Genomic DNA, 27997 nt, shown 5'->3' with positions numbered 1-27997 from the left:
CCAGCCAACTGCTGCTCGCGGGGACACCCCCACGTGGACAACCTCTGGCGGGTACCCCCTGCCCAGTCCGTGCAGAAAGCCCCCTCCCCGCCCCGCCCTACCTGCTGCCCTCCGTGTCGCGCCCCGCACCCCGCCCACCGCCGCCGCCGCCGCAGCAGCAGCAGCAGCAGCCCGAATCCGCCACCGGAAGCGCCCGCCGGCTCCCCGCAGCGCAGCCGCCATCGCAGCTGTCGCCGCGCGGGGCCTCCTAGGCGCTCGGGGCTGTCCGCCGCACTGCCTGCGCGCCGGCTCGGGGCGGGTCCTGCAGACGAAGGACGCCGCCGCCGAGGGCAAGGTGAGAGCGCCGGCGGACCGCGGCGACCCGGCCTAGGGTGGGGTCTCCGGACCCGGGGCGGATGTGATCAGAGGTGCGGATCTCGGGACCTGCGGCGGATCTGATCCGGGGTGCGGATCTCGGGACCTGCGGCGGATCTGATCCGGGGTGCGGGTCTCGGGACCTGCGGCGGATCTGATCCGGGGTGCGGGTCTCGGGACCTGCGGCGGATCTGATCCGGGGTGCGGGTCTCGGGACCTGCGGCGGATCTGATCCGGGGTGCGGGTCTCGGGACCTGCGGCGGATCTGATCCGGGGTGCGGGTCTCGGGACCTGCGGCGGATCTGATCCGGGGTGCGGGTCTCGGGACCTGCGGTGGATCTGATCCGGAGTGCGGGTCTCCCGACCTGGGGCGGATCTGATCCAGGGTGGGGGACCTGGGAATCTGTCCTAGGAGCTCCGGAAGCGGGGTGGCAAATTAGAAACCCTGTGAAAGGATCCGACCTTGCGTGGGAGTCTCTGGACAGAAAAGAAGGGGCTGGGATACCAGACTGGGTTGAGGGAGTGGAAGATCTGTATTGGAGTGTGAAGATCCGACTTGGGGATGGGGTTCCAGACAAAGATAGGGGATCCAGCCTCCTGTGGGGATCCATACACTAAGGTGGGGGCTGTCTCCTGGGGAGGGCTTTGACTCCATGGGCTTTCGGGGTCAGAGCCTGACTCACCAAGGAAGGGTCACACTTGGTCTTTGAGCAGGGGTCATACCCTTGGGTTTGGGAGAATTGTGGGCATCCAGGCCCTGAGGAGCTCAGTGATCTTTCCAGGGGAAAACTTGTGGAACCTTCAGGCTTCTCCTTTCAGAGGAATGGCTGCCACCCCAGAAAGGAAGCGACCAGAGCCCAGCGCCCCACAGGACTGGGTCCAGCTGGTGTGGCCTCAACTTCAAGTGAGAAAGATTGAGAAAGAGGAAGTTACCCCCAGAACGGACCTGACATAACAAACAGCCTTTCAGATTATAAGAGTCAGGGAATTTTCTTGACCTATTGCCTGGGGCTAACTTTCCAGACTGCCTGCTGCCTCCCAACTCCCACAAGCCCTCCTTGGAGAGTAGTGCCAGGCCTCGTGGGGAGAGGGTTGCCATAGATGAACACAGCTGGATGGTAGTTACCACAGTAAGGACAGATTTTATTCAGTAGCCAAGGATAGTAGGGGAAAGAGCTGAGCTCCATTTGGATTTGTTCAGAGGCACTTTTAAAGGAAGAGTAAGTGTGTGGGGGATGGGAATGATTGAGTCAGGAAAATGAGAAAATACTAAAGTGGGAAAAAAGCAGTTTGTCATTGTGACTCCCTTTTGGATATGCTAAGTGTTGCTTATGGAAGTTAGGCTTCTCTGCTTTGCCTGAAGTTGGGAGATGGAGCCCTATCCTCAGGTGTTGGCTGAAAGTCCTTTCTTTTGGAACCCTTGAGTTCTCTGTCACACACCTTAAGGAGACCAAGGTCATCCCAAGGATGCAGCCTTGAGCTGTTAGACACTATTTAGTGTTTGTTGAAGTCTTCATAGGCCAAGGTTGAGACCTAATTGAGAGTTCTGAAGGCTCAGAGGAGCTTGGATAGAGTTCGGTCAAGGAGAGAGTCTGCGGCAGGTCCCCCTCTGTTGAAGGAAAGAAGAGATGTTCTGTCTGCTGACTAACAGAAACCTGTTTTCCATTTGATCACCTTTTGTGGAGCCAACTGTTGGGGCTTAGTAGTGGAGGATATTTGCAGGATGATTCCAGTGATCAGGCTTGAATGAGGGACATTTCTGTGGAAACAGAAAGAAAAGCAAAGATGAATGGTCGGAGCTGAATGTAAACCTGGTTTTTGAGCCCTACAGGTGGCCAGTTGGGACAAGTTTAGACATTGATGTGTAAACATTTCTAGATTATGGAGTAAGATCGCTTCTCGGCCTTTTGGCTAAGATCAAGTGTAGATTATGGAGTGAGGACAAATTCAGTGAATTTCCCAGTTTGTAGTTTGAGTATTTGTGGTGACAGTATAGATATCAATGTCACAGTCAAGGTTATGGACAGAGCAGAACATGGGAGATGTGGGAGTTCCCATGGACTGGGAGGGGCCCATGCAGCCGCAGCTCTAGGAACGAAGGCAGGCACACACCATTTGTTGCGGTGATGAGCTCTTTGAGGGGCATGTCAAGCTGTCTGCATGCTTCAGCATGAGGGGCTTTTCAGATCCTGGAGGAAAAAGGGTGACAGCAAGATAACCAGTGTCCCAGGAAGGGTCTGGGTAGTCAGGTGATGGGTAGTCACTGGGTAGTCAGTGATGCCAAGTCAGGAGGGAAGGAGGAAAAGTTGGAAACATCGACTTGGAGAGTTGTAGCCAGATACTGAAGGAAACTAGAGGACCTGAGGGTTTGGTGAGGGCCCGTAAAATGTGTAATATGGGAGGATGGCAGTCCCAGTCCCCTCAAACACAATAAATAGGATTAAAATCTGATAGCCCACAAGGGTGTATTATTTTTCCCCATTGAGACATAACATTTCCCTTAGAGCCATCTCCCTTTTTGATCAAAGATAATCAAAGGAAGGGGTGCCTGGGTGGTTCAGTTAAGTGTCTGACTCTTGATTTTGTCCCACGTTGTGATCTCCGGGTTGATTGGGCTCCATACCTAGTGGGGAGTCTGCTTCTCTCTCTCCCCCAACTTCCTCTGTCTCCAACACGACTCGGGTGCTCCCGCACACACACTCTCTCTCAAATAAATAAGTAATTCTTTTTTTTTTTTTTTTAAAATATAGTCAAAGGGAGGTTATTCTTGTTTTACAAAATAATTCTGGTCTCATTAAATGTGGCCTGATTTTTTACATAAGTACAACAAAAAAGGCAATTGACCTCATAGGCCTTGTTAAGTTTGCTTTGTGGAACTTTTCATGGGGAATCTCAGATTGGAATTTTAAAAGCCTGTCAAGGCTAGGAAGCCAAAGCAAGAACTTGCCATTAGACTTCACCTATAGATTTGGGTGATTTCCTCTCTTCTCAAGCTCCCCCAAATATCTTAGGGTTCCTGGGTCTGCCAGGAAGTGACCTTCCTTACTCACTTGTAAGGCTGGGAATTTCTAAGCCAAATACCAGGCTGGTTTTTTCCAGAGGGCTTTGTGAGTGTTGCTCCTTATAAAGTTGACTGCAGCTCCTCAAAACCTTCTGGTCATCTGATACCATGCATCATTTTCAAACATGATGTTCCCTGGTTGTGGCTCAGTGGGTTGAGCCACTGCCTTCAGCTCGGGTCGTGATCTCGGGGTCCTGGGATCGAGTCCCGCATCGGGCTCTCTGCTCAGTGGGGGGCCTGCTTCCTCCTCTCTCTCTCTCTCTGCCTGCCTCTCTGCCTACTTGTGATCTCTCTCTGTTAAATAAATAATAAAATCTTAAAAAAAAAATTATGTCCTATTGCAAAGAGGACAGATTTTTATTGAACCTATGCAGATAACTATATTGCCATGAAAATAAGAATACTCAACAATAGATTCCAATTTTTGGAGGAATCAAGCAGGGAGAAGAAGATAAATGCTTCAATTTTGTTTACGAAAATATAACTTGCTAGAGTGGGATGATTCAGAGATAGCTTAATAGAAAAAAGAAAAGGTGTTTTTTGTTTTGTTTTGTTTTGTTTTTTTATACCCGGAAAATAGAACACTAACGAGCCAAGAATATTCCAGATGAAAGCCATATAAACTTAAAATCATCTTTTATCAGTTCATCCAGTTCCATTTAGTTGATTCTTGCCTAGTTTCACAAGCCCACTGGTTTCTGCACTAGAGTTCTGGAGCTCCTTACTCAGTCCCATGGGATGATCTCAGAGGCAAGGCCACCAGAAGTCTGTCCCAGGGACCTGTCATAGTCCTTTCCATGGGTCTCGGAGACAGTCTCTTTCTGTTGAAGATGAAGCACTCTGGCCTATAGCTGATTGCAGATGCTTTTGGAGAAGAATTTCTCCAAACAGAAACTATCTGTGGGTGACAAAGACTTAAAATGACCTGGGGTTAAAAATTTGCTGGGAGTCCCTTTTAAAAACAACACAACTGACAAAGAAAGTTGGTTGTTTCTGTAGCATACATGCCATTTAAAGTATTAACTGGAATGGTGATGATAACATTGTACCAGAATATTTCATAGTCACTGAGGGCTCTCACAAATGTATAGGAACTTTATGTAAATTATGACATCCTTATATCAAATAACATCTACTCACAAAACTCTTGGAAGGTTAAGCAGCATGTCTTAATTTGACAATGACTTTCATTAAATCCAACGTGTTAGTAAAACTACTTAGTTTTAGGGGCGCCTGAGTGGCTTAGTTGGTTTAAGTGTCTGTCTTCAGCTCGGGTAATGATCCTGGGGTCCTGGGATCAAGCCCTGCATTAGGCTCCCTACTTTACAGGGAGCCTGTTTCTCTCTCTCCCTCTGCCACTCCCCTGCTTGAGCTCTCCCTCTCAAATAAATTTTTAAAAATATTAAAAAATAAATAAATAAAATATTAAAACTACTTAGTTTAACTCTTCTCTTTTATAAGGTAAAAGAACAAACCCTTTGAGATCTTCTAGAGGCCCTCTGGGAAATCCCAAAGCCAGTTTGAAGTCAAGAAAATAAATTCATGGAGCTCCTGGATGGCTCAGTGGGTTAAGCCTCTGCCTTCAGCTCAGGTCATGATCCCAGGGTCCTGGGATCAAGCCCCACATCGGGCTCTCTGCTCAGGGGGGAGCCTGCTTCCCCCTCTCTCTCTCCGCCTGCCTCTCTGCCTGCTTGTGATCTCTGTCAAATAAATAAAATCTTAAAAAAAAAAGAAAGAAAGAAAAGAAAAGAATTTCATTTAGGATTTGTTTTGGGGAAGACAGAGTTGTCAAAAATATCTAAAGGTGTGAATGCTTGGCTAAATAGGATCCCAGTTGACTGTGAAACAATTTTTTGGTTATTTACATAACCTAAACGACAATAAAAGAATTCATAAATAAATATAAGTGATAACATGATTGTTTAAAAAAACAAAGTTGGCTTTTTTGGCACTGAGAAGACTAGATTCTCTTATGTAATCAAGAACACAGTAATAACAACATGAAACACAGGAAATTATTTTGATAGGAGAGAATCTTTGTTTCCACAAAAGGAAAAGGTTGGTAAAGATTACCCAAAAGGTAAAGAAAAACCTTTCATGATCTCTTGTTATAAGCAGACCACTAATCCAAGAAATTGTGTTGCTTGAGCAGAGAGAAAACCAAATTCTAGTTTTACATTAGTATTTTACTGATGGTAAAGGTCATTTCAAAAACTTTGTATACAAACCCATTTAATCTTAGCCAGCTTTGACCTACAACTTCCTATATCCATTCAGATTCTTGTTCTATACCTTCCCTTTTTTGAAAATGTAACTCTAGAATAAAATTGCTATCCTCCTTTCCTTACCAAAAACAAATCCTACATTCTTTGCATACTTTTCATGTGAAATACATGGTATTTTCCTCAAATTCTTTGTATACAAAGTTGTCTCCCTTCACTCTTATTGTTTGTAGTAGTTTTATTTTCATATACTGATTATAAATTTTAGCCATTTGCAACCTTTATTTTATAGAGAAAACTAGGATAAATGATTATGAATCATCAGTCATACACCAGCATTCTGTAACAGATCAGCAAGTTTTATGAATATGCCAAGTTATAATCTATAGAGGTATATACTCTGAATAGTACAAATACATTTTTTTTAAAGATTTTATTTATTTGACAGAGAGAGAGACAGCCAGGGAGGGAACACAAGTGGGGGGAGTGGGAGAGGGAGAAGCAGGCTTCCCGCCAGGCAGGGAGCTAGACACAGAACCCTGGGATCATGACCTGAGCCAAAGGCAGACACTTAAGGACTGAGCCACTCAGGCATTGCACAAATACATTTTTTAAAGATTTTATGTATTTATTTGAGATAGAGAGCAAGAGACAGCACATGCAGGGGGAGGGGCAGAGAAGAGGGAGAAGCAAGCTCCCTGCCCTATTGGGGGCGAGGTGCTCTGGGAGCGGGGTGCTCGGTCCCAGGACCTCAGGATCGCAACCTGAGCCGAAGGCAGATACTTAAGCAACTGAGTCACCCAGGCGCCCTAAAACTTAAACTATAATTAATAATGACTGTTTCAGCACTTTATCTTATGTAGAAATCATTTACATATTCAATGAATATCTGTTATTTGACTTAACTTGGCATAACTCTAAGGTACCAAGTTACCAGAAGTGTCTTTGGAGACAGTTTTTAGAAGCAGATATGTATATACAAATATATTTTAAGTAATCTCTACCCTCAACATGGGGCTCGAACTCACGACCCTAAGATCAAGAGTCACATGCTCTACTGACTGAGCCAGCCAGGCACTCCGAGGCAGATATATTATAAAACACGAAGATTGTTGAGGGGTGTGCTTCAGTGGCTTGGCTGGGTGACCCGCTCTTGATTTCAGCTCAGGTCATAATCTCAGAGTCATGGAATCGGCCCTGCATTGGGCTCCTGGCACCATGGGGAGTCTGCTTGAGGTTCTTTCCCTCTCTCTCTCTCTGCCTCTCCTCACCCTTGTGCTCACTCTCTCTCTCAAATAAGTAAATAAATCTTTAAGTAAAGAATAGGAACTCAGGGATGCCTGGGTGGCTCAGTGGTTAAAGCCTCTGCCTTTAGCTCTGGTCACGATCCCAGGGTCCTGGGATCGAGCCCCGCATTGTTCTCTCTGCTCAGCAGGGAGCCTGCTTCCTCCTCTCTCTCTGCCTGCCTCTCTGCCTCCTTGTGATTTCTCTCTGTCAAATAAATAAATAAATAAATCTTTTTAAAAAAAAAGAAAAGTGGGGCGCCTGGGTGGCTCAGTGGTTTAAGCCGCTGCCTTCGGCTCAGGTCATGATCTCAGGGTCCTGGGATCGGGTCCCGCATCGGGCTCTCTGCTCGGCAGGGAGCCTGCTTCCTCCTCTCTCTCTCTGCCTGTCTCTCCATCTACTTGTGATTTCTCTCTGTCAAATAAATAAATAAAATCTTAAAAAAAAAAAAAAAGAAAAGAATAGGAACTCAGTTTGATGAAAATCAGATTTATCATATGTGCAATCTTAAACATTGAATAGATAAAATATTAGCTTATTTGACTAAGAAGCCAAAGTAGAATAAAAATGTATGTTTATATTACATTTAATGTCGATAACACTGAAGATATACCTGTTTCATTAAATCAATAATATTAAGTTAGTCTTATTTACCAGAGATTACCCAAATTATGTAAACCTGAAAAACAGTTGAGTTGATTCTTCTATTTCTGGGAGTTTGGGGAAGATTTAATTTATTTAAGTGCTTATTTTTCTTTAAGCCAATTAGATAAAGCTAGAACTACTTCAAGGGATTTTTTTTTTTTTAAGATTTTTTATTTATTCATTTGACAGACAGAGATCACAAGTAGGCAGAGAGGCAGGCAGAAAGGAGGAAGCAGGCTCTCTGCGGAGCCAAGAACCTGACGCGGGGCTCGATCCCAGGACCCCGGGACCATGACCCGAGCGGAAGGCAAAGGCTCCAACCCACTGAGTCACCCAGGTGCCCCTTTAAGGGATCTTATAAATGAATTTGGTGATACCATCTGGAGGTAGAGAAATGCTATACAGACACACACACACACACACACCCATGCATCATACATAAATAAACACACAAACTGATGTAAATGGAGATCTTATGTTTTTCATTTAAAACTTTTAGCTATGGGCGCCTGGGTGGTTCAGTTGGTTAAGCGACTGCCTTCGGCTCAGGTCATGATCCCGGAGTCCCGGTATCGAGTCCCACATCGGGCTCCCGGCTCTGCTGGGAATCTGCTTCTCCCTCTGACCTTTCTCCTCTTCATGCTCTCTCTCTCTCAAATAAGTAAATACATAAAATCTTTAAAAAAATAAATAAAACTTTGAGCCATGCATCAGGCATAAATACGATTCTATAAAACTCACTAGTTTACGTAAGAATTGGACCTTGTCTTTGTTTCATTTGATATTTTTATCTGGATTGTATTTCTAGCAGACAGAACCGGTTAGTTACCTGTTCAACGTGAGGGCTAAAGCTTTTCACCAGTCTTCACGGAGGAGGCCTTTAAGATCTTTTTGCCCTGATATATAATCTTATGGAGGCCATGGACTAAATGTCTGTTTCTAGTTAGCTTTTTTGTTTTCTTTTTCAACCTCAGGTGGGTACTTTTGGGGGTTCCTGAGTTCTTTGAGAGCTCCCAATGGACAGGGGGTTCTTTGTGGCAGTGACTATGGGAGCTAAAGGGCTGGAAATGAGGGGAAGGTCTGGCAGGCGGGACAGGAAGGAGGAGGTAGGGGCTTCCAGGGGTCAGATCAGAGGATGCAAGGGAGCTGGAGAGAGAACAAAAGGCAGAACAGGAGGAAGAAGGAGTAGAGGGGATGAAAGGGAGAGGTCTCAGGAGCCACTCTGGGGAGATCTGCAGTTTCCCATGAATGCCACTGAGGTTCCAAATTATCCTTAGCGAAGTTATGCTGATCAGAAAGGAAGCGGACCGAATTAGCACCATGATGACACACTGTCAGCAGGGGTGTGAGAAGGGGGTTTCAGTCAACGGAGAAGCTCCTTGTGGGAAGAGCTGGATCAACCAGAGAGACAAAGAGGCCTCCCCAGCAGCCGGGAAGTACTTCCAGCCCCAGAGCTGCTGTTTAGAAGCCTGGCCTCTCGCCCAGCCTCTGAGAGTATATTCAGAATCCTGAAACTGAGACCTGCCGTCACTGCCATAGTGGATGTTTGTCAGGAGCACTGGATCGGGAGTCAGAACCACCACCAGATGCCCTAAATGAGCGGCAGACCGGAGACGGAACAAAAGGCAGCCATCCAGCGTGCGAGGAGTAAGATGGGGAGTCCGCATTCAGTGTACACAGGGGCAGGGCTGGAAGCAGGCAGCTGCTCAGGTTTTGCTGAAACTGCCCGTGCACTGCCAGAACTCTCACAGTACCCAGGCAGCGCGGTATCTTGGGCTTTGTCCTAGACGGCTGGCCAGTGGGGCAGGTAGCCAACCATCCCACCCTGGCAGGCATCTTCTGGCCCACTCCACCCCCATCTTTTCTGTTCTCCCCACAAGGATCCTGGCCAGCCTGCCTGTTTTTGCCCCCAGAATGTTCTGTGCACTCTGAGGCCTGGCCCCCATTTAGAGCCAAGACAGCTGGCCCTGTTTCTAGTGCATGAGTCTATTGACCAGAAGAGGGGCTGGGCCTAGGGTGGGGGTCCTCCAAGAAGCAGGGGCTGAGACAGTGTCAGATGTGACTGGGGGAGCTGGGCTGCTTGGCGCTGTAGCTCTGGGTCAGGGAGGGGCCTGAGTTCCTTCTGGCCTGGGCTTTTCTTCTGTTGCTCCTGCAGCCTCAGATACAAGCACAAGCATCCTGGCCCTCCCTAGTGTCCAGAACGAGCGTGGGCAGAGAGACCTGCTCTTCAGAAGGAGGTGATGGCAGTGTGGGCCTAACAGCAGATTCAGAGCCTCACAAAGGGACCAAAAGTTCTAGTGCACTTTCGCGGGTTTTTTTAAATGAGCCTAGGAACGATGTCATACCATTGATTCATCATTTTATAGAACTCTAAGAGTCTCGGTAATTTATCCACCGACGGTTGCTTGCAAGGTATTTATGAAAAACATTTGCATTTCCTTTAGAGAAAAAAAGAGTGTCATCTAGGATACATTACATGCGTAAAAAGATCACTGACCAGCTGACAAAATGGTAGGCCATCTGGCTACGATGCAGAGACAGACAGAAGCACCCCCGAGCTGGCCATCCTGCAGGGCTGGAGTTTAAGAGCGGAGTGGACAAGGGAGGGGCAGACTTAGCGGGGAGTGGAGCCCCCACACCCCCACACGCACACACTGGGGGTGCAGGTCTCAGTGAAATTGTGCTGTGTGTCAGGCTGTATGTGGGGAAGCACTTTGGTCACAAAGGATCATGAAACTGAAGGTCCTGGGACCAATGGCTCTGGGTGTTAAGGGCCCATCCGCCTATCCTTAACCTTGGTTCAAGGGTGGCTGGGGGTCTTGGCCCAGCTGCCAAGCATCTTGCTTGCCCCCTTTGGGTCTGGAGGATGATAAACGGTAATCAGAGTTGATGGAAGCTACAGTTTCATAGTTGCTGGGGGAATACTGAAGGACCAGCTTATGATAAGGAGGGTTTGGGGCTGGGTGTTATTTTTGCTGTGTGGGGAGAGAGGTCTGTGGAGAGGTGGATGCTGGCTGAGGTGGATGCTGGCTGTACACTGTAGGCCTGTTGGAAGGAAGCAGACGGGGCGGGCAGACTCTGCTGAGACAGGAAGGCCCCTTCCCCTGCCTCCAAGAAGGACCATGAATGTGGAGGCAGGTGTCCAAGCTGTACCCGTCCTCCAGCTGCCCCCCCAGGGCCAATCAGCAGGGTTAGAGCAAGAGATGCCTGAGTGCCCTGGATCCCCCAGGGAGATAGGAGCAGCACTTGATTTTCTGGATCCTGCTTCCTTATGGGGAATGGCATGTCCCTTTTCCATTTTTAGAACAGGAAGGGCCAGAAACAGGTTGTCCATTTTGTTTGTTTGTTTCCCAGTGTTCTTTTTCCTACAGTAAAACACACTTAAGTTATGGGGCGCCTGGCTGGCTCAGTCGATGGAGCAGGCAACTCTTCATCTTGGGGTTTGTAAGTTCAAACCCCACATGGGGTATAGAGATTACTTAAAAATAAAATCTTAAAAAAAAATACTTAAGCTAAAATTTGCCATTTTAGACATTTCAGTGTTACAGGCGTACAATTCAGTGGTATTAAATACATTCACAGCGTCGTGTAACCATTGTGACTATTTCCAGAACTTTCTCATCATCCCCCAAACAAACACCATACCCATTCAGGAGTAATTCCCTGTCCCCTCCACCTGCCTCCAGCAACTTCTGTTCTACTTTCGTTCTCTGTGGATTTGCCTGCCCTACAAAGTTCAAAGAATTGAACTATATGTATCTATATCTATATTTTTATCATATACTATATACTTATATTTATATTTATATTTATTTATATATTTATATTATATATATATTTTTATCATATAGTATCTATCTATATCTATATTTTTTTTACATACCATAACATCTTCCACGGTTCATCTAAGTGGTAGCATGAATCAGTGTTTCATTCATGTTAGTGACGAAGTGCGATTCATCCTGGGGACGCAACACGCCCCTTCTTCTGTGGATAGACAGGCTTTTTGCCCCGTTTGACTGTTAAGAATAATGCCACGGGGAACATCGGGGCACTGGTTTCGGTTCAAATCCCTGCTTCCAATTCTTTGGAGTGTGCACCCAGGAGTGGAATTGCTGGTCATAGGTTAGTTCTATATTTAACTTTTTGAGAAACCACCAAACTGCTTTCCACAGCAGCTGCACCGTTTCTCACTGCTGTCAGCAGCCCACAAGGGTTCCGGTTTTCCCACATTATCGTCAACATTTGCTATTTAACATTTACCAATATTTTTGGGAAATGAGCCACCTTAATGGGTGTAAAGTGGTATATCGGGTGGTTTCAGTTTGCATTTCCATAATGACTAATGATGTTGGGCATCTTTCCACATGCGTATTATTGGTCATTTGTAGATCTTTGGAGAAATGTCCTTTGCCCATTTTCTCATTGGGTTGTTTGTCTTTTTGTTGTTGCAAAATAGGAATTCTATATATAATCAAGACCACCCCCTTTTTTTGAGAGAGAGAGAGAGAGACCATGTGGCACAAGCAGGGGGAGGGGCAGAGAGAGAGAAAATTCCAAACAGACTGCCCGCTGAGCATAGAGCCCCACATGGGGCTCTATCCCACGACCCTGAGATCATGACCTAAGTGGAAACCAAGAGTCAGATGCTTAACTGACTGAGCCATCCAGGTGCCCCTATATATTTAAGATATTAAACCCTTATCAGATGTATGATTTGCAAATATCTTCTCCCATTCTGTGGGTTTTCCTTTCGTTCTTTTGATAATGTCCTTTGATGCTTTTAATTTTAATGAAATTCAATTTATTTTTCTTTTGTTGCCTGTGCTTTTGGTGTCATGTGTAAGAATCCATTGCCAAATTCAAGGTCATGAAGATTTACTATGTTTTCTTCTAAGAGTTTTAATAGTTTTAGCTCTGAAAATCAAGGCTTTGATCCATTTTTAGTTCCTTTTTGTATGTGGTGTGTGAGAGTCCAACTTAATTTTTTTTGCATGTGGAAATTTGTCCCCAAGCCATTTTTTTTTTAAAGATTTTTTATTTATTTATTTGACAGAGAGAGACCACAAGTAGGCAGAGAGGCAGGCAGAGAGAGAAAGAGAAGGAAGCAGGCTCCCTGCTGAGCAGAGAGCCCGATGCGGGACTCGATCCCAGGACCCTGAGATCATGACCTGAGCCGAAGGCAGCGGCTTTACCCACTGAGCCACTCAGGTGCCCCGTCCCCAAGCCATTTATTAGAGAAACTATTCTTTCCTCTTGAGTGGTTCTGGCACTCTTGTTAAAAAAATCATTTGATCATAGACATGGGGGTTTATTTCTGGCCTCTTCGTTCTGTTCTGTTCTGTTGGTTTATATGTTTACCTTAGGCTAGTACCACACTGTTTTATTTACTGTAGCTTTGTGGTAGTTTTGAAATCAGGAAGTAGGAGTCCTTCGACTTTGTTCTCTCTCCAAGTATTGTGGCTCTTTGAATTTGAAATGACCTTTTGGAGGACTTTTCTACTCCTACAAAAGATGACATTGCAGTTTTGATAGGAATTGCACTGTATCTGTAGATGACTTTCATATTGACATCTTAACAATATCAAATCTTCCAGTCCATGAACATGGGATGTCTTTCCATTAATTTGTGTCTCCCTTTATTTCTTTCATGCTCTCATGATACTAAATGTATCATCTGTGGAAGCCTTATAAAGGCCTAGCCTCTTCGTCCAAACCCTGAAGTCCGTGCGCAGCTTCTCCCTGCACTGCTACCCTGAGGTCAACAGCCACGAGAGATAGGAGACCCAGGATCCTGCACCGAAGCTTTGCCTCCAGCCCTCGATGTGGTCAAGAAGCCATGTTTGAGACGGTGCTCGGCGAGCCACTTAAAAACTTTCCCTTATGGCTTGTTTTGAACCTATACAGAACAGAGAGGATCTGAGAGTGCTGCTTGGCTTCCGTGCTCTGGCCTCCTGGCCCTGCGTTGAGTTTCCTTTATCCTCCCGATGATTCCCCCTCCCCCCAGAGTGGTTTAAAGTCCCAGCATTGCCCTTTCTGTTCGCATATCTGTTAGGTAACCAGGACTCAGAGCCAAAGCAGAGCCTTCCCCCAGGTTGCAGCCCTCCCTGTGCCCTCTTGTAAGCCCCGAGGCACACAGTGCTGTGCAGTTATAAACAGACAGACCTAGAGATTAGCGATTTACAAGCCAGGTTTTTAACACAAGGCAAGTATTACAGAGATTGAAATTTATAGTTTATGACTCTAGAGTCCTTCAAGTAATGGGATACCTAAGTAGAATATTACTTCTCATTTTTGATATTTTGATTATTTTCAACATTTACTGCATATTTTTTTAAATGCAGAGAATAAAACAGTGGTGCATTGTAGCATCACCCAAACAGTGCTATGAGTAATAATGGTAATGACAAATAAAGCAACACAGATGTGTGGTTAGGAAATCCTGAGCAGTAGAAAGTTCTAGCTCCTTCAGGCTGCAGGGGCCTCCCCTCACCGTTTCCTGTCGGCTGTCCACTGAAAGATACTCTACCCTTATCCACTGCATCCTCCCCTGCCTCACTCCGTGTTTTCCCCTCACCAGCCCCCTGGGTCACGGTGCATGCTGCCTCTCAGTGGGCCCTTGCCCAGCCAGGGTGGGCCCCAGAGCTATGGCAGACAAGACTCCTGAGGTGTACTCTTTCTGGCACAGTGGGGCCAAGGCGCACACCCTGCGCAGGGACACTGCCTCTGGTGCTGAGACCTGCCACATCCGCTCAGGACTTCAGGCCTTCTGCTATTGTCTGTTTCCCTGGGGTCCCAGGCTGACATCTCCCTACCTCTTTGGGGCCTTCAGCTGAGGATGGAAGGGTGAAGCGCTGCCCTAGGGGGCAAGGCTGGCCTAGAGGAAGAGGCCCAGATATCTGGACCCAGGTCATTTTCAGGTTATGGTTTCCATTAGTGATATCTAAAGGCAAAAGAATCCTGCACCAATTTTCTCTGCTTTGCTGCTGAGCTCAGAGAAGGAGTGCACACACCCACCCTTCAGCACGGAGGGCAGGAGGCGGCTGGGAGAGCGGCTCGGAAAGTCAGGGTGGCCCCTGGGAGCAGAAGAGCAAGTGTGGGCTGAGGGTTGGGGCCCCTTATGACTGCACTCCGACCCGTTGATAAAGTGTTCCGTGTCCGTAGACCACAATGCCTAAAGCACCAGAATCTGAGTGTCCATATTCACCTGGGGCAGAGCCTCAGTTTCCCACTCCTCTGCCCTGTTCCCCAAACCACCCACCATCTCCTCATGGTCCCGCGTGGTGGGCCCTCAGCGTTCCTCCAGCGCTCTTCCCACCAAGGCCCTCAGCCTGCCTGCTCTCCTGGATGTGCCTTTCCAAAACAGAGCCTCTAGGCTGCATGGCTGCTGGGGTTCCATGGCCCTTCCTTGTGAGTCACCTGTGAGCGACAATTGGCCCCAACCGAAGCCTCCCATGTTCTTCTTTATTTTTTCCTTTCCCATTTTATAAGGTGTCTGGCCTGAACTCTGGCCATCTGCCCAGAATATTGTGAAGTCTGCTCCATGCCCGCCAAGAGCCCAGGGCTGAGGGGCTCAATCTTGCTGGTGTCTCTAGGGGCCCTGTCTGGGTGGATCCCTAGCTACCTGAAAGGGGCTTGCCAGGCAGACGTGGTGCCATCCCCGTGGTTGTCTGCTATAGCTGGCGGGTCCCCTTTACCTATGGTGCAGGCGGCAGGTCTGGCCTTCACCGGGGACAGATGTAGCGAGGGTGGCTGTCCCCAGGGGGAGTGGCTAGTGGGTCTCTGCCTCTTGTGCCTGGCCTGGGGACTGCCTGTGTTCTTACCTGGAAATTCACTTAAAGGGCCGCAGACTTCCGGTATGAGGACCCAAGAACGCTATACGCAGATGGGGCCTGCCCTGTGCCCACCTCCATCAGGGCTGTCTGGGAGAGTATGGGGGAAGGAGGGCTGTGACTAGCAGGTCCCCAGGAAGGAGGGCCAGACCCAGCACCTGCCCTGTGTACCCGAGGGAGCAGCCCCAGGGGACTGCCTCAGACAAGAGGTCTACCTTCCCCCAGCACTGAGATGAGCTGGGCCACTGGGACACATGGCTAAGTTCTTGAAGGCCCCCATCAGCAATGGGGGACAATAGCAGCACCCCCAAACTGAGGAGAGGGTGGGTAAGCCAGGAGGGGCAGGTCTGCACTAATGCCGAGGGGCTGTGAGCCCCCAAGCCTGCTACGGGGCTTCCTGGCAGGCTGCAAAGCACAGAAACCCACTGCCCTACGCCCCGGCTCTCTTCCCTCCCCCTTCTCTCCCCTCCTCCTCACCCCACCCTATCCCTGCCCTGTCTCAGATGCCGGAGGCCCCACCCCTGCTGTTGGCAGCCTTCTCATTGGGCCTGGTGCTGCTGGTGCTTCTCTGCCTGCGACGACGACGCTGGGGCTTGGGCAAACTCCTTATCTACTGGAACGAGTTGGTCCTGCAGCCCCTCTACAACCTCTTCATGGGCGACACCAAGGAGCAGCGCATCCTGCGTCATGTGCTGCAACACGCAGTGGCTGGGGACCCGCAAAGTGTGCTGGAGGCCATCGATACCTATTGCTCGCAAAAGGAGTGGGCTATGAACGTGGGTGACAAGAAAGGTGAGTAGTCTAGCCGGCAGGTAGCAGGCACGGGAAAGGGGACCTGGAGGGGGCAGACTGGCCCTGGAAAGGGGAGGTCTGTTGTTGCTGTGTTTCTGGGCGTTGGGGTGGGGGATTGCCTGGAGCCCTGGAGGTCCCTGGAGCTGCTCATCCAGCTCCTCCCCGGCCAGGGGCAAAGGCTGTGCAAAGACCCCTGACGGCCACATCACTGTCCTCGTGAGAAGGGACAGCATTCAATAAACTGCCCAGGACCCTTCCTTGCCACAGAGCAGGTCAGCCCACGTTCGTCGGTAGGCCTGACCCTGGCATGCCTTCTGATGGAGCTGGGTGGTGGTGCACGGCAGCCGGTGGGCTCCTAGCTGGCCCTGCTGGGCATGAGGGCATGTACAGAGCTCCTTGGACTCTGCTCGGCCCTGGGGCCCCAGTTCCACCTCCTGATCTTTGGACTCCAGGCTGGGGCACAGGCCTGTGCTGTGCTGCACCCCTGGGAGTTGGGCCCTGGGGACAGATAGGATAGCCATTGTCCAGTCCCCTTGGAGACTCTGACAGTGTCCAGCCCAGGAGGTCAGGATGCAGCCCGTGGGCATGGTGGCGTGAGGGCTTCCGCAGACGGCAGCTCTGGGTTAGGATGAGCTGGGGTCCGGAACCAGGCAAAAGAGAGGGATCAGCTTGTGCTGAGACCCAGAGGCCAAAGGGACCAGCATGTGCTGAGACCCAGAGGCCCAAGGAACTCTGGAAGCTCTGAGGGTGCATTTAGTGCGATGGTAGGGGGGTGGTGACAGTGGGGGTGGGGAGGCAATCATTGGTAGGGGCCGATGCTCTGTCTGGAAGGAGCAGGTCTGGGACCAGGAGTGGGTCATCTCCTCCCGCTGTGCTCACCCTTCCCTCTACCCCACAGGCCAGATCTTGGATGCAGTGGTGCAGGAGCAGTGCCCATCAGTGCTGCTGGAGCTGGGCGCCTACTGCGGCTACTCGGCCGTGCGCATGGCCCGCCTGCTGGAGCCCGGGGCCCGCCTGCTCACCATTGAGCTCAACCCTGACTACGCTGCCATCACCCAGCAGATGCTGGACTTCGCGGGCCTGCAGGACAGGGTTTGTGGCCGCCCCGGGGCGTAGAGTACAGACACCCAGGTGCCAGGGGCTGGGTGCAAGGGGGAAGGGAAGTGCCTGGGTCACCCCAGCGTAGTTCTTTCATCCTGTCACACGTGGCCTTGTGCTGCCTCCCAAGCCAGGTTTCCCAGAAACCCCGCAGAGGAAACTCCCAAGGTGCAGAGTGGGGACTTGTCTCCCCAGAACCCCAAAGAAGACTGGTGATGACCCTCAAGCTAGTGTCCAGGCAGAGCCGTCTGTGAGGACAGATACTGACAGAGTGCTGTTCCAGGTCACCATTGTGGTCGGGGCATCCCAGGATGTCATCCCCCAGCTGAAGAAGAAATACGACGTGGACACACTAGACATGGTCTTCCTCGACCACTGGAAGGACCGGTACCTGCCGGACACGCGGCTCCTGGAGGTGAGTTGTGCAGCTACCTGACCCACATGGGCCTCATTGCTGGCTGCTGGTGCAGGGGCAGCCCTGGCTGGCCCCAGCAGCAGAGGTGATTTGGGCAGGGAGTGTGGAGGGCCAGAGGGTGGCATGGAGATGGGAGGAGGGGGGTTCTAGGCAGAAGGAGTTGGCCAAGCCCGCTAGGTAGCCTAGGCTGGGTGACAGGGAGGGGTGAGCACCAATGGGGCATCTCCTGGCTGTTTGCCCCTGAGGCTCCTTATGGTGCATTCCTCTCCACCCCTCGGTCCCTGTCCTCACACCCCATCCTGTCCCAGCCCTCAGTGCTGCTGTTTGGCTAGCCCCAAGTGGTGACCAGAGAGACTGCCCTGTCCCCACGTGGGGCACAGGGTGGGCCCTTCGTGAGCCGATGCACAGAACTTATATCGATGATTACTACCTTCCCCTACCTGGGAGGTCAAGGTCACACTTACTGGCTCCTTGGCCTTCCACCGGGGGCTTGGAAGTTTTGCCCCACCCTGGCCTACCCCTCCTGGCGGTCAGCATGGAGTGATTTCGTTTGTCCCGTGTTTACCCACCTCAGTTCCCCATGGGCTGGCCACTCTGCCTTGTGCAGTGGGACTATGAATGGGGGGATGCCTGGCCACCGGAGCTGTGGCTAGCAGTTGGCCAGGACCTTGCGTCCGGTGGATCTAGTCCCGACGTGGAAACCCAGGAGCCTGGACATGGCAGGAGGGAACCTGCTCTGACCTGGGGTCTAGGAGCGTACAGGATATCATGGGGATGGGCTGACCTAGGGCAGTAAGTCAGAGCCACATGTAGAGGCCTTGAACCGCACACACTGAGGGGAACATGCGGGGTTTTAAGCAGGTGAGGACAAGGTCAGATTTGTCACCAGGAAAGGTCTCCATTGGGTGCCTGGAGGGTGGGGAGGGATGGCCATAGAGGGTGGTACAGAGACCTGGTAAGTCCACCGAGGTGCCGAGCTCTGAGAGTGGAGGGGGACAGGGGACTGGCCACCTGCTGAGACAGGTGGTCAGTGTGGGTGATGGCAAGGGGACCCTTGGGCCAGGAGCCAGGCAGCTATGTGTGGAGCATGGCTGGCTGGGGGAGGGCCCAGCCTCAGGCTGGGCAAAGGCCAGCCAGCCAACCCAGCTGGGCCTGCACAGGGAGGGAGGGATTTCAGCAGCTCTGGTGTATGTGATCATTGTGGGGCCTGCATTTATAGGAAAGTAGCAAATATTGCCGTTTAGTAACTAGGAAACTGATAGTTTTCTCAGTGCTGCTTGTTCAAAGCTGGCAATTATCTCAAAAGAAAAGAAGTCACGAATTGGGAATGGCTGTGCTTTTTTAAAATACACATTCTTTAGCCCTGCAGCTGGGCTCTGCCAGCCCTTGGCTTTTGCCCTGTCAGCCCGGCTCTGCAGCAGCCCAGCTGTCCCTCTCTCTTGGCTGGTCTTGGAGGCTGGCAAGGGCAGATGGCAAATTGAAATCAGATGGCTTCTCTGAGGAGTCCTCAGTGCCGCATCTCACGGGCTCTCCACGGGGCTGCTCGGGTGTCCTCACAACCCCCATGTGGGGTCAGGGGGTGGAAACAGAAGGGGCAACAGTGGAGCTGTGGTCTCGGAAGGCATACACCGCCACTTCTGCCTCCTTCCCTTTGTTAGAAGCGAGTCACTGAGCCCAGCGCACTCCCAGTGGAAAAGGAACTGTGGACACAGTTTAAAACCATTATCCAGTACAGGCAGGGGTTGGCACGAGGTTTGCTCAGACTGGGTAGGCTTCTGGGCAGAGTTCTCCAGAGGGTCTGTGTCCTCTGTTGGGAGGCATGTGATGCCTAGGGAAAGGCAGGATAGGTGCTGCCTTTTCCTTCCTGCTGTCTCCAGCTTCCTCAAGGGTGGGTAGGGCCCAGCACCCTACAAACGTGCCCAGAGCTGCTTTCTTTCATTCCTTCTTTCCTGGTCAACTCACTGGTTTTTAGGGTCTGATGACTTTCAGGCCACTGACTGACCCATCTTGAGCTCCTGCTCACCTTGTCCGCTTCTGGCTAGAGACCTAAGCCACCTTTCCGGGGCCTGGGCCAGGGCCGCCTCCTCTGGGACAGCTCTCCATTCTAGAGCTTTCTAGGCAAGACTGCTAGGGAGCTTTCTTTTTATATGAGGAAATGCTCCATGATTCACAGTGGTACTTTCTGTTCCATTCTGGCTCATGGCTTGTCCCTAGCCTCCCTGATCTCACAGCTGTTTCCCACTCTCGCTGGAGGATCCTCGGCTTCCCCCACACAGCCCACAGGCTGGAAGTGACCATGGCCTCCAGGAGCACTGAGACACTTGTAAGACTCTGTGCTAGGGCACATCCCTGGAGAGGTGCAGAGTTAAAGCCCGTGTTTTTAAACCACTTAGAGATGTTCCATTTCATGTGGTCCTATTGGCAATTTGAGACATGCCTGTGGGGTCACTCTGATTTTGCTTTTGATGTCTCAGATTGCTTATTATTTTTCTTTTAACTTTTATGATCATGTGAAAAAGCAGCTCTACACTTCCAAAATTAAATCTAGGACAAGGCAACTGGGGTGACCAACTGCCCTGGGCTTCCCCTCTCCCACAGGCAAGCATTTCCTCCCAAGCTTTCTTTCTGTTGTTTCCTATAAGCTGGGCAGCCCTGTCCCCAGCGCTCCTCCCTGGCCGTGTCCAGCTGGTCCTTCTTTCTGCAGAGCTCCCAGGCCCAGATGCTGGTAGAGGGGTGTCTCACCTGCCAGACTTTGGGAATGTCCAGATCAAACCCCTGTGGGTGGTGAGGTCTACCCTGCCACTGCCCCCATCCTTGCAGAGTCACCCTGGTCGGGCTGTTGGGGATCTCCAGCGATGGCGCACAGCGGTAGCCAATACACTGGGCACTAGGCAGCTCACCTGGAAAAGCCCCATGTTCCTGGCACCCGGTGACCGAAGGACCCACTGGCCTGGAGTCGGGCCCGTGGCCTGAATCCTGGTTCTATTGTCTCTTCCCACTTATTCCTCTGGCTAGCATCCCTGAACAACTGTGTGGCTGCCACATGCTGTTCTAGGGGCAGGGACACAGGACCTAATGGGGAGCGAGTTTCCCTCCCAGAGCCATATTCTGGAGGCAGGACTTGTGCGCAGCTGCCAGGGAGGAGATGGAAGGCAGTGGGGAGAGGAGTGTGGCCCCAGGAGCTGGAGCAGGGCTGACTCCAGGCCAGGCACAGGCCAGTGTACGGACCCACCCTCTAGCCAAGAGCACTTACCCTCCCAGTTTGGGACTGGCTTGCTGGGTCCCTATCACCCTCACCCCTTCCCACCATCTTTCCCCTGCAGGAGTGTGGCCTGCTACGGAAGGGGACAGTGTTGCTGGCTGACAACGTCATCTGCCCAGGAACACCAGAATTCCTGGCATACGTGCGTGGGAACAGACACTTTGAGTGCACACACTTCCCTTCATACCTGGAGTACTCAAAGGCAATAGATGGCCTAGAGAAGGCTGTCTACCTTGGTCCGGGCACCCCAACACAGCCATGACCACCCACCCTGCTCCTGGATCCCTTGCTAAGCCTGCTTATGAAAGGCACCAGGGATGTGCTCCTGCCAAGCCACTTTTGTGGTTCTGGGGTCAAATGTACAACACTTGAGGCTTCTGAGCCACAAGCCTGCTGGCCCTGGCCCCTCTATAGAGGGCAACTCTGGGCTGTCACTCCCGGTCTGCCCCAAGTGCAGCCAGCTCACCATACACAGTCACTGCAATAAATCTGTAAAGTATGTTTGTGAGTACCAGATCAGGACGGGTGGTGCCTGTGACAGTGTCACTCCCACCAGCATTTCAATCAATAGGGTTTCTTACGCGGATGGGTCTTCAGGCATCAACTTTGCAGTAGACCCTTGAAGTAGGAACATTTGGAAACCAATGGACTGTGCACTCGTAGTCTGTTCTTGAGGTTTGCTGTCACCAGGTGGCAGCAATGCCTCAGTAATGGCACCGTGCCTAACAACTCACACCCACTTGTGATTCCTGGATTCTTTGACTTCATTTTTAAGAATGAAATGCAACTTCTTTACTAAAATCAGCTATTAACAATCTTGTATACCGGTATCATGTTTAAAAGATGCTAAAAGAGGAATTAAAATTTTAAATATTTACATAGATCAACGTAGTGCTTCTTTTTAACTGCTTCCCCGCTCCTTCTTTCCTGTAGTGCTCTCCTTCACTGGATGCTAATGCTGGCCTGGGATATGGGGCTGGGGGGGGGCAGCTTATGTGGTCAAGCTGAGGTTACCCGCTGCATCCCCAGGGGGATGTCAGCAGGCTGAGGTGAGCCCCCATCTGGAGGCTTGTCCTGGGAAACTGGGACACAGCAGTTGGTCAGCCTGCCTGTCCATCTCTGACCAAGCAGGCACTAGGGAATGGTGGACGTGGGGTCCCCGCCACAGTGCAGGGTGTGAGCTCTCTGGCACCTGGCCCCTTGGGGTCCCTATGTGGCACAAGTAGAAGCAACTCTCCCAGCCGACGTGGCATTGTTTATGGAAGACAGGACCCGGGTCAGCTCTGGTGCTTCCACAGCTGCCCAGTGAGCAAGGGAGATAGAATTGCTTTTCATCTCCCCAAATCCACAGCTGCCCAAATCCCCGGTCCCAACGTTGGCCTTTTGGTCCCAAGGCCCCCTAGCTACCTCAGAGGCTCCCCAGGGACCCCCCCCAATTCTGGCTGAGCCCACCTGTGTGCAGACCAGCCTCTGGGCAGGACACCACCATGGGACTTGGGGCCCAGCCAACCACCCAGAAGCAAGTCTTCTTCTGTGTGTGTGCAGAAAGGAGATCACAGTGGACCTGGGAGGACTTGTGAAGAACTCCCCCCCCCCCCCCGAGCCAGGGAGCTGAGCCCCCTCGGGATGTAGCACATGGACACCCATGCCCCACCTGGCAAGCAGGGAAGGGCAAGCAGCTGGTGGCAAGAGATCTGAGCCGCAGGAAATAGGAAGTTCCTTTGTTGCTTTTTTTAATTTTTAAATTTTCTTACAAAAATTTAGGTGTTTACCAATACAGTCTTATTTTGGTTTCATTTTTAATGCTTTTTGTCAGTGTTTTTCTTCTGTGTTTAAGTCCCGAACAGCAGGCACTAGGCAGCAGTTCCCCATTGCTGCCGAAGGTCAGTCCCAGAGCTGTGACTTGGGGCTCCAGCAGACAGGGCTCAGCATCCACGGCCAGGCCAGAGCCGCTCAGGGAAGCTCCTGCTACACTGGGGTGCCATGGAGCCAAGGGCAGGGTGGGGGGCAAGCACAGCCTGACCCCCATCTTGCTACCTCCAAAGCCTCTCTGTATGGGCTAGCACCACCCCCTCCCCACCATGGTCTGCCTGCCATGCAGGGTGGGACACAGCCCAGCAGATCCTGTCTACCTTCCAGAGTCAAACTCCTTCTCTGAGCCCCCTCCTCCCTTCCCCACTGCCTGCTCTCAGGGCCCGCCGCCAGGCTCCTCTGGGGCCCTGCACACACAGGAGCACAGGCTCCTACACCACCAGCCCCAGAGCAAAGCCAGGTGCCTTGTCCTGCCGCTTCCCTGGGCCCCATCCTGGCAGCTCCACTGGCTTTCTTTCTCTCTCTCACTCGCACACAGCACCATGTCAGTAAACAGCTAACTCAGCCTAGGGAGTTAGGAGGGAGGGAACGAGGGGCAGGAAGGGAGGCATGTCCAGAATTTCCGGCCCTGGCTCCTGGGTGAGAGGCGCTGCCAACCCCTGCCGCCAGGGGGCTCCAAGCTCCACAGCAGGTTCTGTGAGGGCCAGCCCTGGAGTTCCCTTCTTCCCATGATCAGATCCCTAAGAACAAACGGCTACGCTGGAGACCTAAGGAGGGAGAGGGGAAGGTTAAGCAGGGTGGCCCGGGGGCGGGGGACGGGGGGTGCTGGGCGGACCCATCCACAGGCTAGGCCAATGGAAGTGAGGACAAAGGCAGCTGCTGTAGGTGGCGGAGGCTGACCTCGAGAATCTCACTATCAGGGCCAATCTGACTTGCTGGTCACTGGGGGGCACTGAGCTTGGGCATTTAAATGTGGGGGCCCTGTTCCTGCTCTGGACCCATATGACACAGTGCCTGAGCCAGCACTGCATGCCCGGGGGGCATGACCATCTCAAACCCCAGCCTGTCCCAGAGATGGGCATTTGAGCCTGCTGAGCTTGAAGCCAGAGTCCCACCAGGGAGCACCAAGGGACAGAACATGCAGCCAGCAGAGATTAACGAGAAGCCCCTTCCCAGAGCACAGGAAACAGCTGAATGGAAAACCAGACGAGAGAACGTACCAGGCATGCAACTAGACCCAGGAGTCAACGGGCTGAGGCTTAGCGTCCCCCACGGCGTCCACCAGCCTGACTGCGGGCCTGCTGGGCCCAGGAGGAACCTTCCTGCTGGGGTCGGGCTGCAGCAGACCAGTGCGCAGTGGGCAGGCGGGCATTAGAGGCAGAACAAAGCAGGTTAGTCAGCGCTGACGGGTGGGGGCTGGGCTGCTGAGTGGGCGAGGCCAGAGCCAGGGTGCACACAATGGGGGAGCTGAGCTAGTGTGGCCCACATAGATACACACTGATGTGTAGACACACACAAGGCCTGTGCCCAAAGCCAAGAGACTGTCACAGAACAGGTTAACAGGAGCTGCCCTGTAGGCAGGACAACGATGGGCCCTCCCCCAACCCTCCTCCCCACACCACACAAGCAGAGGAGGGTGAAGACATGCTTGCTCAGACTCTCCTGGCCCTTGTGCTTCTTTGGGGCAGGGCCCTCTGTCCCGTGCCCCTGCTGTCCCAGTGTATGTGAGCTTTAAACCACCTGCACCCAGAGACTAATTCTGATAGTAAAGTTTCTGAGGCTGGGGGTGGGGGGTAGTCCCCCAGGCTCTGTCTCCCAGCCCAGCTGCCCTGCAGGTGAGCCCCATCCCAGTGAATCAGGTGGCCTAAACTCAGCACCTTCAGCACCTAGCCAGGGTCCCTCTCAGGCATGCCCTGGGTACCTGCCCACAGCCACTTACTTTCAACGGTTCCTTCTCAGAGGCTTCCCCTGCAGGGTCACTACCTCGAGCCCTCCGCTCCCTCCGGTCCACAGTGGAGTATCCATCTTGGGGTGGGGACAGGAGAGGAACTCAGGGGCAGGCATCACAGAAGCAGCTCTCCCTCTCAGCCCAGGCACAGGGGGCCCCTGGGACAGGGTGCACTGGGAGATAACCCCTACCTGCTCCAACACTGTGCTGGAGACTTGAGCCAGGTCGGTTCATGGTGGCTCAGAACCCTCCAGCCCCCTTCAGCTGACAGACCAAAGACCTTGGCTGGGCACAGACCCCTCCTTTGGCTACCCACTGCCCCGCCCCCAGCAACACCCCTAAATCAAATCTCTTTTCCAACCAGTACCTCCCTGGTAGGCTTTCCCAGCACCAAACACACAAGGCAAAACCACCTGGCCCATTTCAGAGCCTCCACTCCCCTCTGCCACCCACTGCCCCCCACCACAGGAAACAAGCAGCTCCATATCGGCACTCACCTGGGCCAAGTGCCTCCATGGGGATCACGTCCCGGCTGCCTGGCTTCTCACCATCTGCAAAGCACAAGCCAGGTGGCTGGCTGGTTCCAAGAACCAGTGGGGACACCAGGACAGACAAACCCACAGCAGGGATGGCTTCTGTGACCTTGGGTATCCTTTGTCACTAACATCTTAGCACCATTCTGCCGGTCCTCTGCCACGGACATACTCCCTCCCTCATCAATGTGGGCACCATGGGTGTAGAGGTTGTAGGAGGCTGCAAGCCAGGAAAGGGGCCCTCCCACCCCTCACCTGCCTCCTCACAGTCAATGCACTTAGGTGGAAGAGCATTTCTTATAACTCAGATACAGTTTTCCACGCCCTGACCCCATACTCACCAAAGCTCTTGTCCACCAGTGGCAGGGTGCTGTCATCAAAGCCTCCAGGACTCGGTGCTCCTTTGGGTCCCTTAGCAGTAGCAGTGGCTGACTAGGAGTGGGCAGGGGCACAAAACAGACAGGGTGTGGGGTCAGAGGCACTCCTGTGGGGGACCTAACCTGGAGAAGTGGAGGAGAAAAAGAGAAGCCAGGCAGGCCGCACCTGGAAGCGTGCCTTTGTCCAGCCATCCTTCTGTAGGGCACCGCGCAGCTCCTTGTAGCTCCACACAGTCTGCAGCACGTGGGAGGCGGCCTTCGCTTCGCGCACCGATTGGCTGCGGCCAGGCCCAGGGCGGGGTCAGCACTTGGTCCGTCCCGCCCTCCCCACCGGCCCCGCCCTCCCCCGGCCCCCTCTCCAGGCTGCACCCTCATCCACCTGGCAGCGCCAAGTGCTACCAGCGCTGGCACCCCTCGGGCCTGTAGCAGTGAGCGCGCATTGTCCAGGCTGTCGGACACGATCTCATGGATGGTGTTGAGCACGGCCACCACCGTGTCCTCCTCCAGGCGGGCACCCGGTCGTGGCGGAGTCTGTGCATTGCGCACGTTCCGCACCAGCTCCGCCATGGCGTAGCTCCCTGAAGGGCAGGGGCCGTTGTCAGGATACACCTCTGCCCACCCCAGCAGGGAGGAGTGGGATCCACCAGGAGAGCGCTCAGGGAGCTGCAAAGTCACCCACTGTGCACAGGGGCTAGGCCTTGAGACTATTTGGGAAGACCTGAGCTCCAGCGGCTGCGATGGAATGACAGGAGCAGGGCTGGGCCCCTGACCTCCTCCCCACCCTGCCCAGGGATGTGGGGGAGCACCCCAGAGCAGCCCCCTGGATTCTGCATCCTGGCTCTACCCCACCAGCATCCTCACCAATGAGGTCCTTGTTGCGCCGGTCCAGGGAAAGGTTGCGTAGGGCGATGGCGACAGCACGCACCACCTTGTCAGTCTCGGACTGCAGCAGCTCCACGAGCACCGGAAGGCCACGTTCCTTGCGCACCGTGGCACGGATGTAGGTGGCCCACTGTGGCAGTGGAGCGGGGAGGGTGCTCAGCATGCTGAGTCCCGCCCACAGGCCTAGACTCTCCTACCTGAGTCCTGACTGTTCCCTCTGGCTGGACCCTCCTCCCCGGCAGGACAAAGCCCTAACCAAGCATCTCAACTCTACCTCCACCTTGCAGCCTTTGTGCTGCGAACCTCCCCGGACTTTGGGGAGGCACCATGTCCCATGTGGTTCCCCCCCCCCACCAAGACTGGGCAAAGGCAGAGGCCGGCACCGATGGGGTACCTAGGATTCTCTGTGTCCCCTCCCTGCCATATTCGGCCTCTCACCATCCAGTTGCCAGCGCTGAGGTTCTGTAGGGCGCCAGCGGCAGCCTCCAGGGTGTTAAAGTTCCGGCTCTCCGTGAGGAGGGAGAGGTAGAGACGTACCACCTCGGGCTGATACAGCAGCTCAAAGCCTGGGCACAGAGCACCCACCGCCCACAGTCACCCAGGCCCCCCCATTACCCCCTCTTCCCCTCCTCCCATCAATGCCCCCAGGGAAAGAGTCAGCTGGGGCCAGGGATGGGTATGTGCAGTCAGGGAAAATTTAACCACATGTTCACCCCTTATGAGCCACCCAAGGGAGAAAGAATTCTCATTTCATGGAAGAACAGAGACTCAGTGAGGAGGCAGGGGCTCTAAGCCAGGTCATTGTTCCCTTGACCCTGCTGCCAAAGAAATGGTATTGGACCTGCCTGGTATCCAGAGCATCCAGGAGGCCTGGGGTAGGGAGGGAGGTGGTAACCTAGGCCGCTCTCCTAGCAATAGGACTCAAACTCCTTAACAACAGGGCCAGCCCTCCTGGGTAGATAGGCCGTGCAACTAACTGGGGGGGAGGAGCCCTAGCAGTGAGACCCATCCTCCCTAGTAACATGGCCCTATTCTCTCCTATGTAACTTAGGCTGTTACCAGTGCACATCCCTAGCAACAGGGCCCGCCTTCTCAGTCCGCACCCCGCTCAACCACTCCTGGTTCCCCATCAGTTGAGGCCCTGGCCCCCCAGTGCGGCAAAGTTGCCCCAAGGTACTCCAGAGAGAAGGAGCTGAACAGCCTTTCAGTTGTCCTGTACCCAGACATTATTCCTCCTCTCCTATCCTCCCACTCCACATCTTCTCACCCCCTCCCCATTCCTCATGCCTCACAGTCCCTCCACTCCAGCTCTGCTGGGCTTCCTTTCCTCAGATGCTCCAAGTACGTCTACCACTCAGGGTATTTACCCCTGAAGGCGTTTGCCGGCACTGGTTCCTCTGTGTGTGATGTTTTCCCCTAGATCCCATGGCTGGGGTCTTCCACCCTGCTTGGGGGTATCTGGGCTTGCAGGGTGGGCCGT

At 52.4% G+C, this 27997-nt stretch overlaps 3 protein-coding genes across 16 annotated transcripts in view; 1 reads left to right on the top strand and 2 right to left on the bottom strand.

Annotated features, from left to right (window-relative positions):
* Window positions 1-234, bottom strand: part of TXNRD2 (thioredoxin reductase 2) — a 49455-nt gene extending 49221 nt beyond the window's left edge. Inside the window, exon 1 of the mRNA XM_059140307.1 lies at window positions 102-234. Coding sequence (XP_058996290.1) covers window positions 102-222 — 121 coding nt within the window. The 5' untranslated portion in view covers window positions 223-234. The remainder of the gene's footprint in view (window positions 1-101) is intronic.
* COMT (catechol-O-methyltransferase) lies at window positions 212-21848 on the top strand. The gene is made up of 5 exons (XM_059140308.1): window positions 212-334; window positions 15902-16190; window positions 17089-17282; window positions 17572-17703; window positions 21027-21848. Exons 2-5 carry the CDS (start codon window positions 15902-15904, stop codon window positions 21225-21227), a joined length of 816 nt encoding a protein of 271 aa, XP_058996291.1. The 5' UTR covers window positions 212-334; the 3' UTR covers window positions 21228-21848.
* Window positions 1498-27997, bottom strand: part of ARVCF (ARVCF delta catenin family member) — a 75826-nt gene continuing 49326 nt past the window's right edge. For 6 of the 14 annotated variants that reach the window (XM_059140291.1, XM_059140293.1, XM_059140292.1 and 3 more), the window contains 8 exons: window positions 26956-27083; window positions 26497-26647; window positions 26015-26213; window positions 25802-25913; window positions 25600-25690; window positions 25223-25276; window positions 24717-24802; window positions 22682-23517 (listed from right to left, as the gene is read on the bottom strand). In XM_059140291.1, coding sequence (XP_058996274.1) covers window positions 23344-23517; window positions 24717-24802; window positions 25223-25276; window positions 25600-25690; window positions 25802-25913; window positions 26015-26213; window positions 26497-26647; window positions 26956-27083 — 995 coding nt within the window. In that variant the 3' untranslated portion in view covers window positions 22682-23343. Of the gene's footprint in view, window positions 2114-22681; window positions 23545-23997; window positions 24114-24716; window positions 24803-25222; window positions 25277-25599; window positions 25691-25801; window positions 25914-26014; window positions 26214-26496; window positions 26648-26955; window positions 27084-27997 lie in introns of those variants that run through there. The other 8 variants (XM_059140295.1, XM_059140297.1, XM_059140298.1 and 5 more) reach the window with 4 other exon arrangements.

This window comes from Mustela lutreola, chromosome 11 (assembly GCF_030435805.1).
Source record: "Mustela lutreola isolate mMusLut2 chromosome 11, mMusLut2.pri, whole genome shotgun sequence".
Classification (NCBI taxonomy): domain Eukaryota; kingdom Metazoa; phylum Chordata; class Mammalia; order Carnivora; family Mustelidae; genus Mustela; species Mustela lutreola.
Note: the sequence above shows the minus strand (reverse complement) of the source record. Positions and strands in the feature narration are given on the sequence as shown.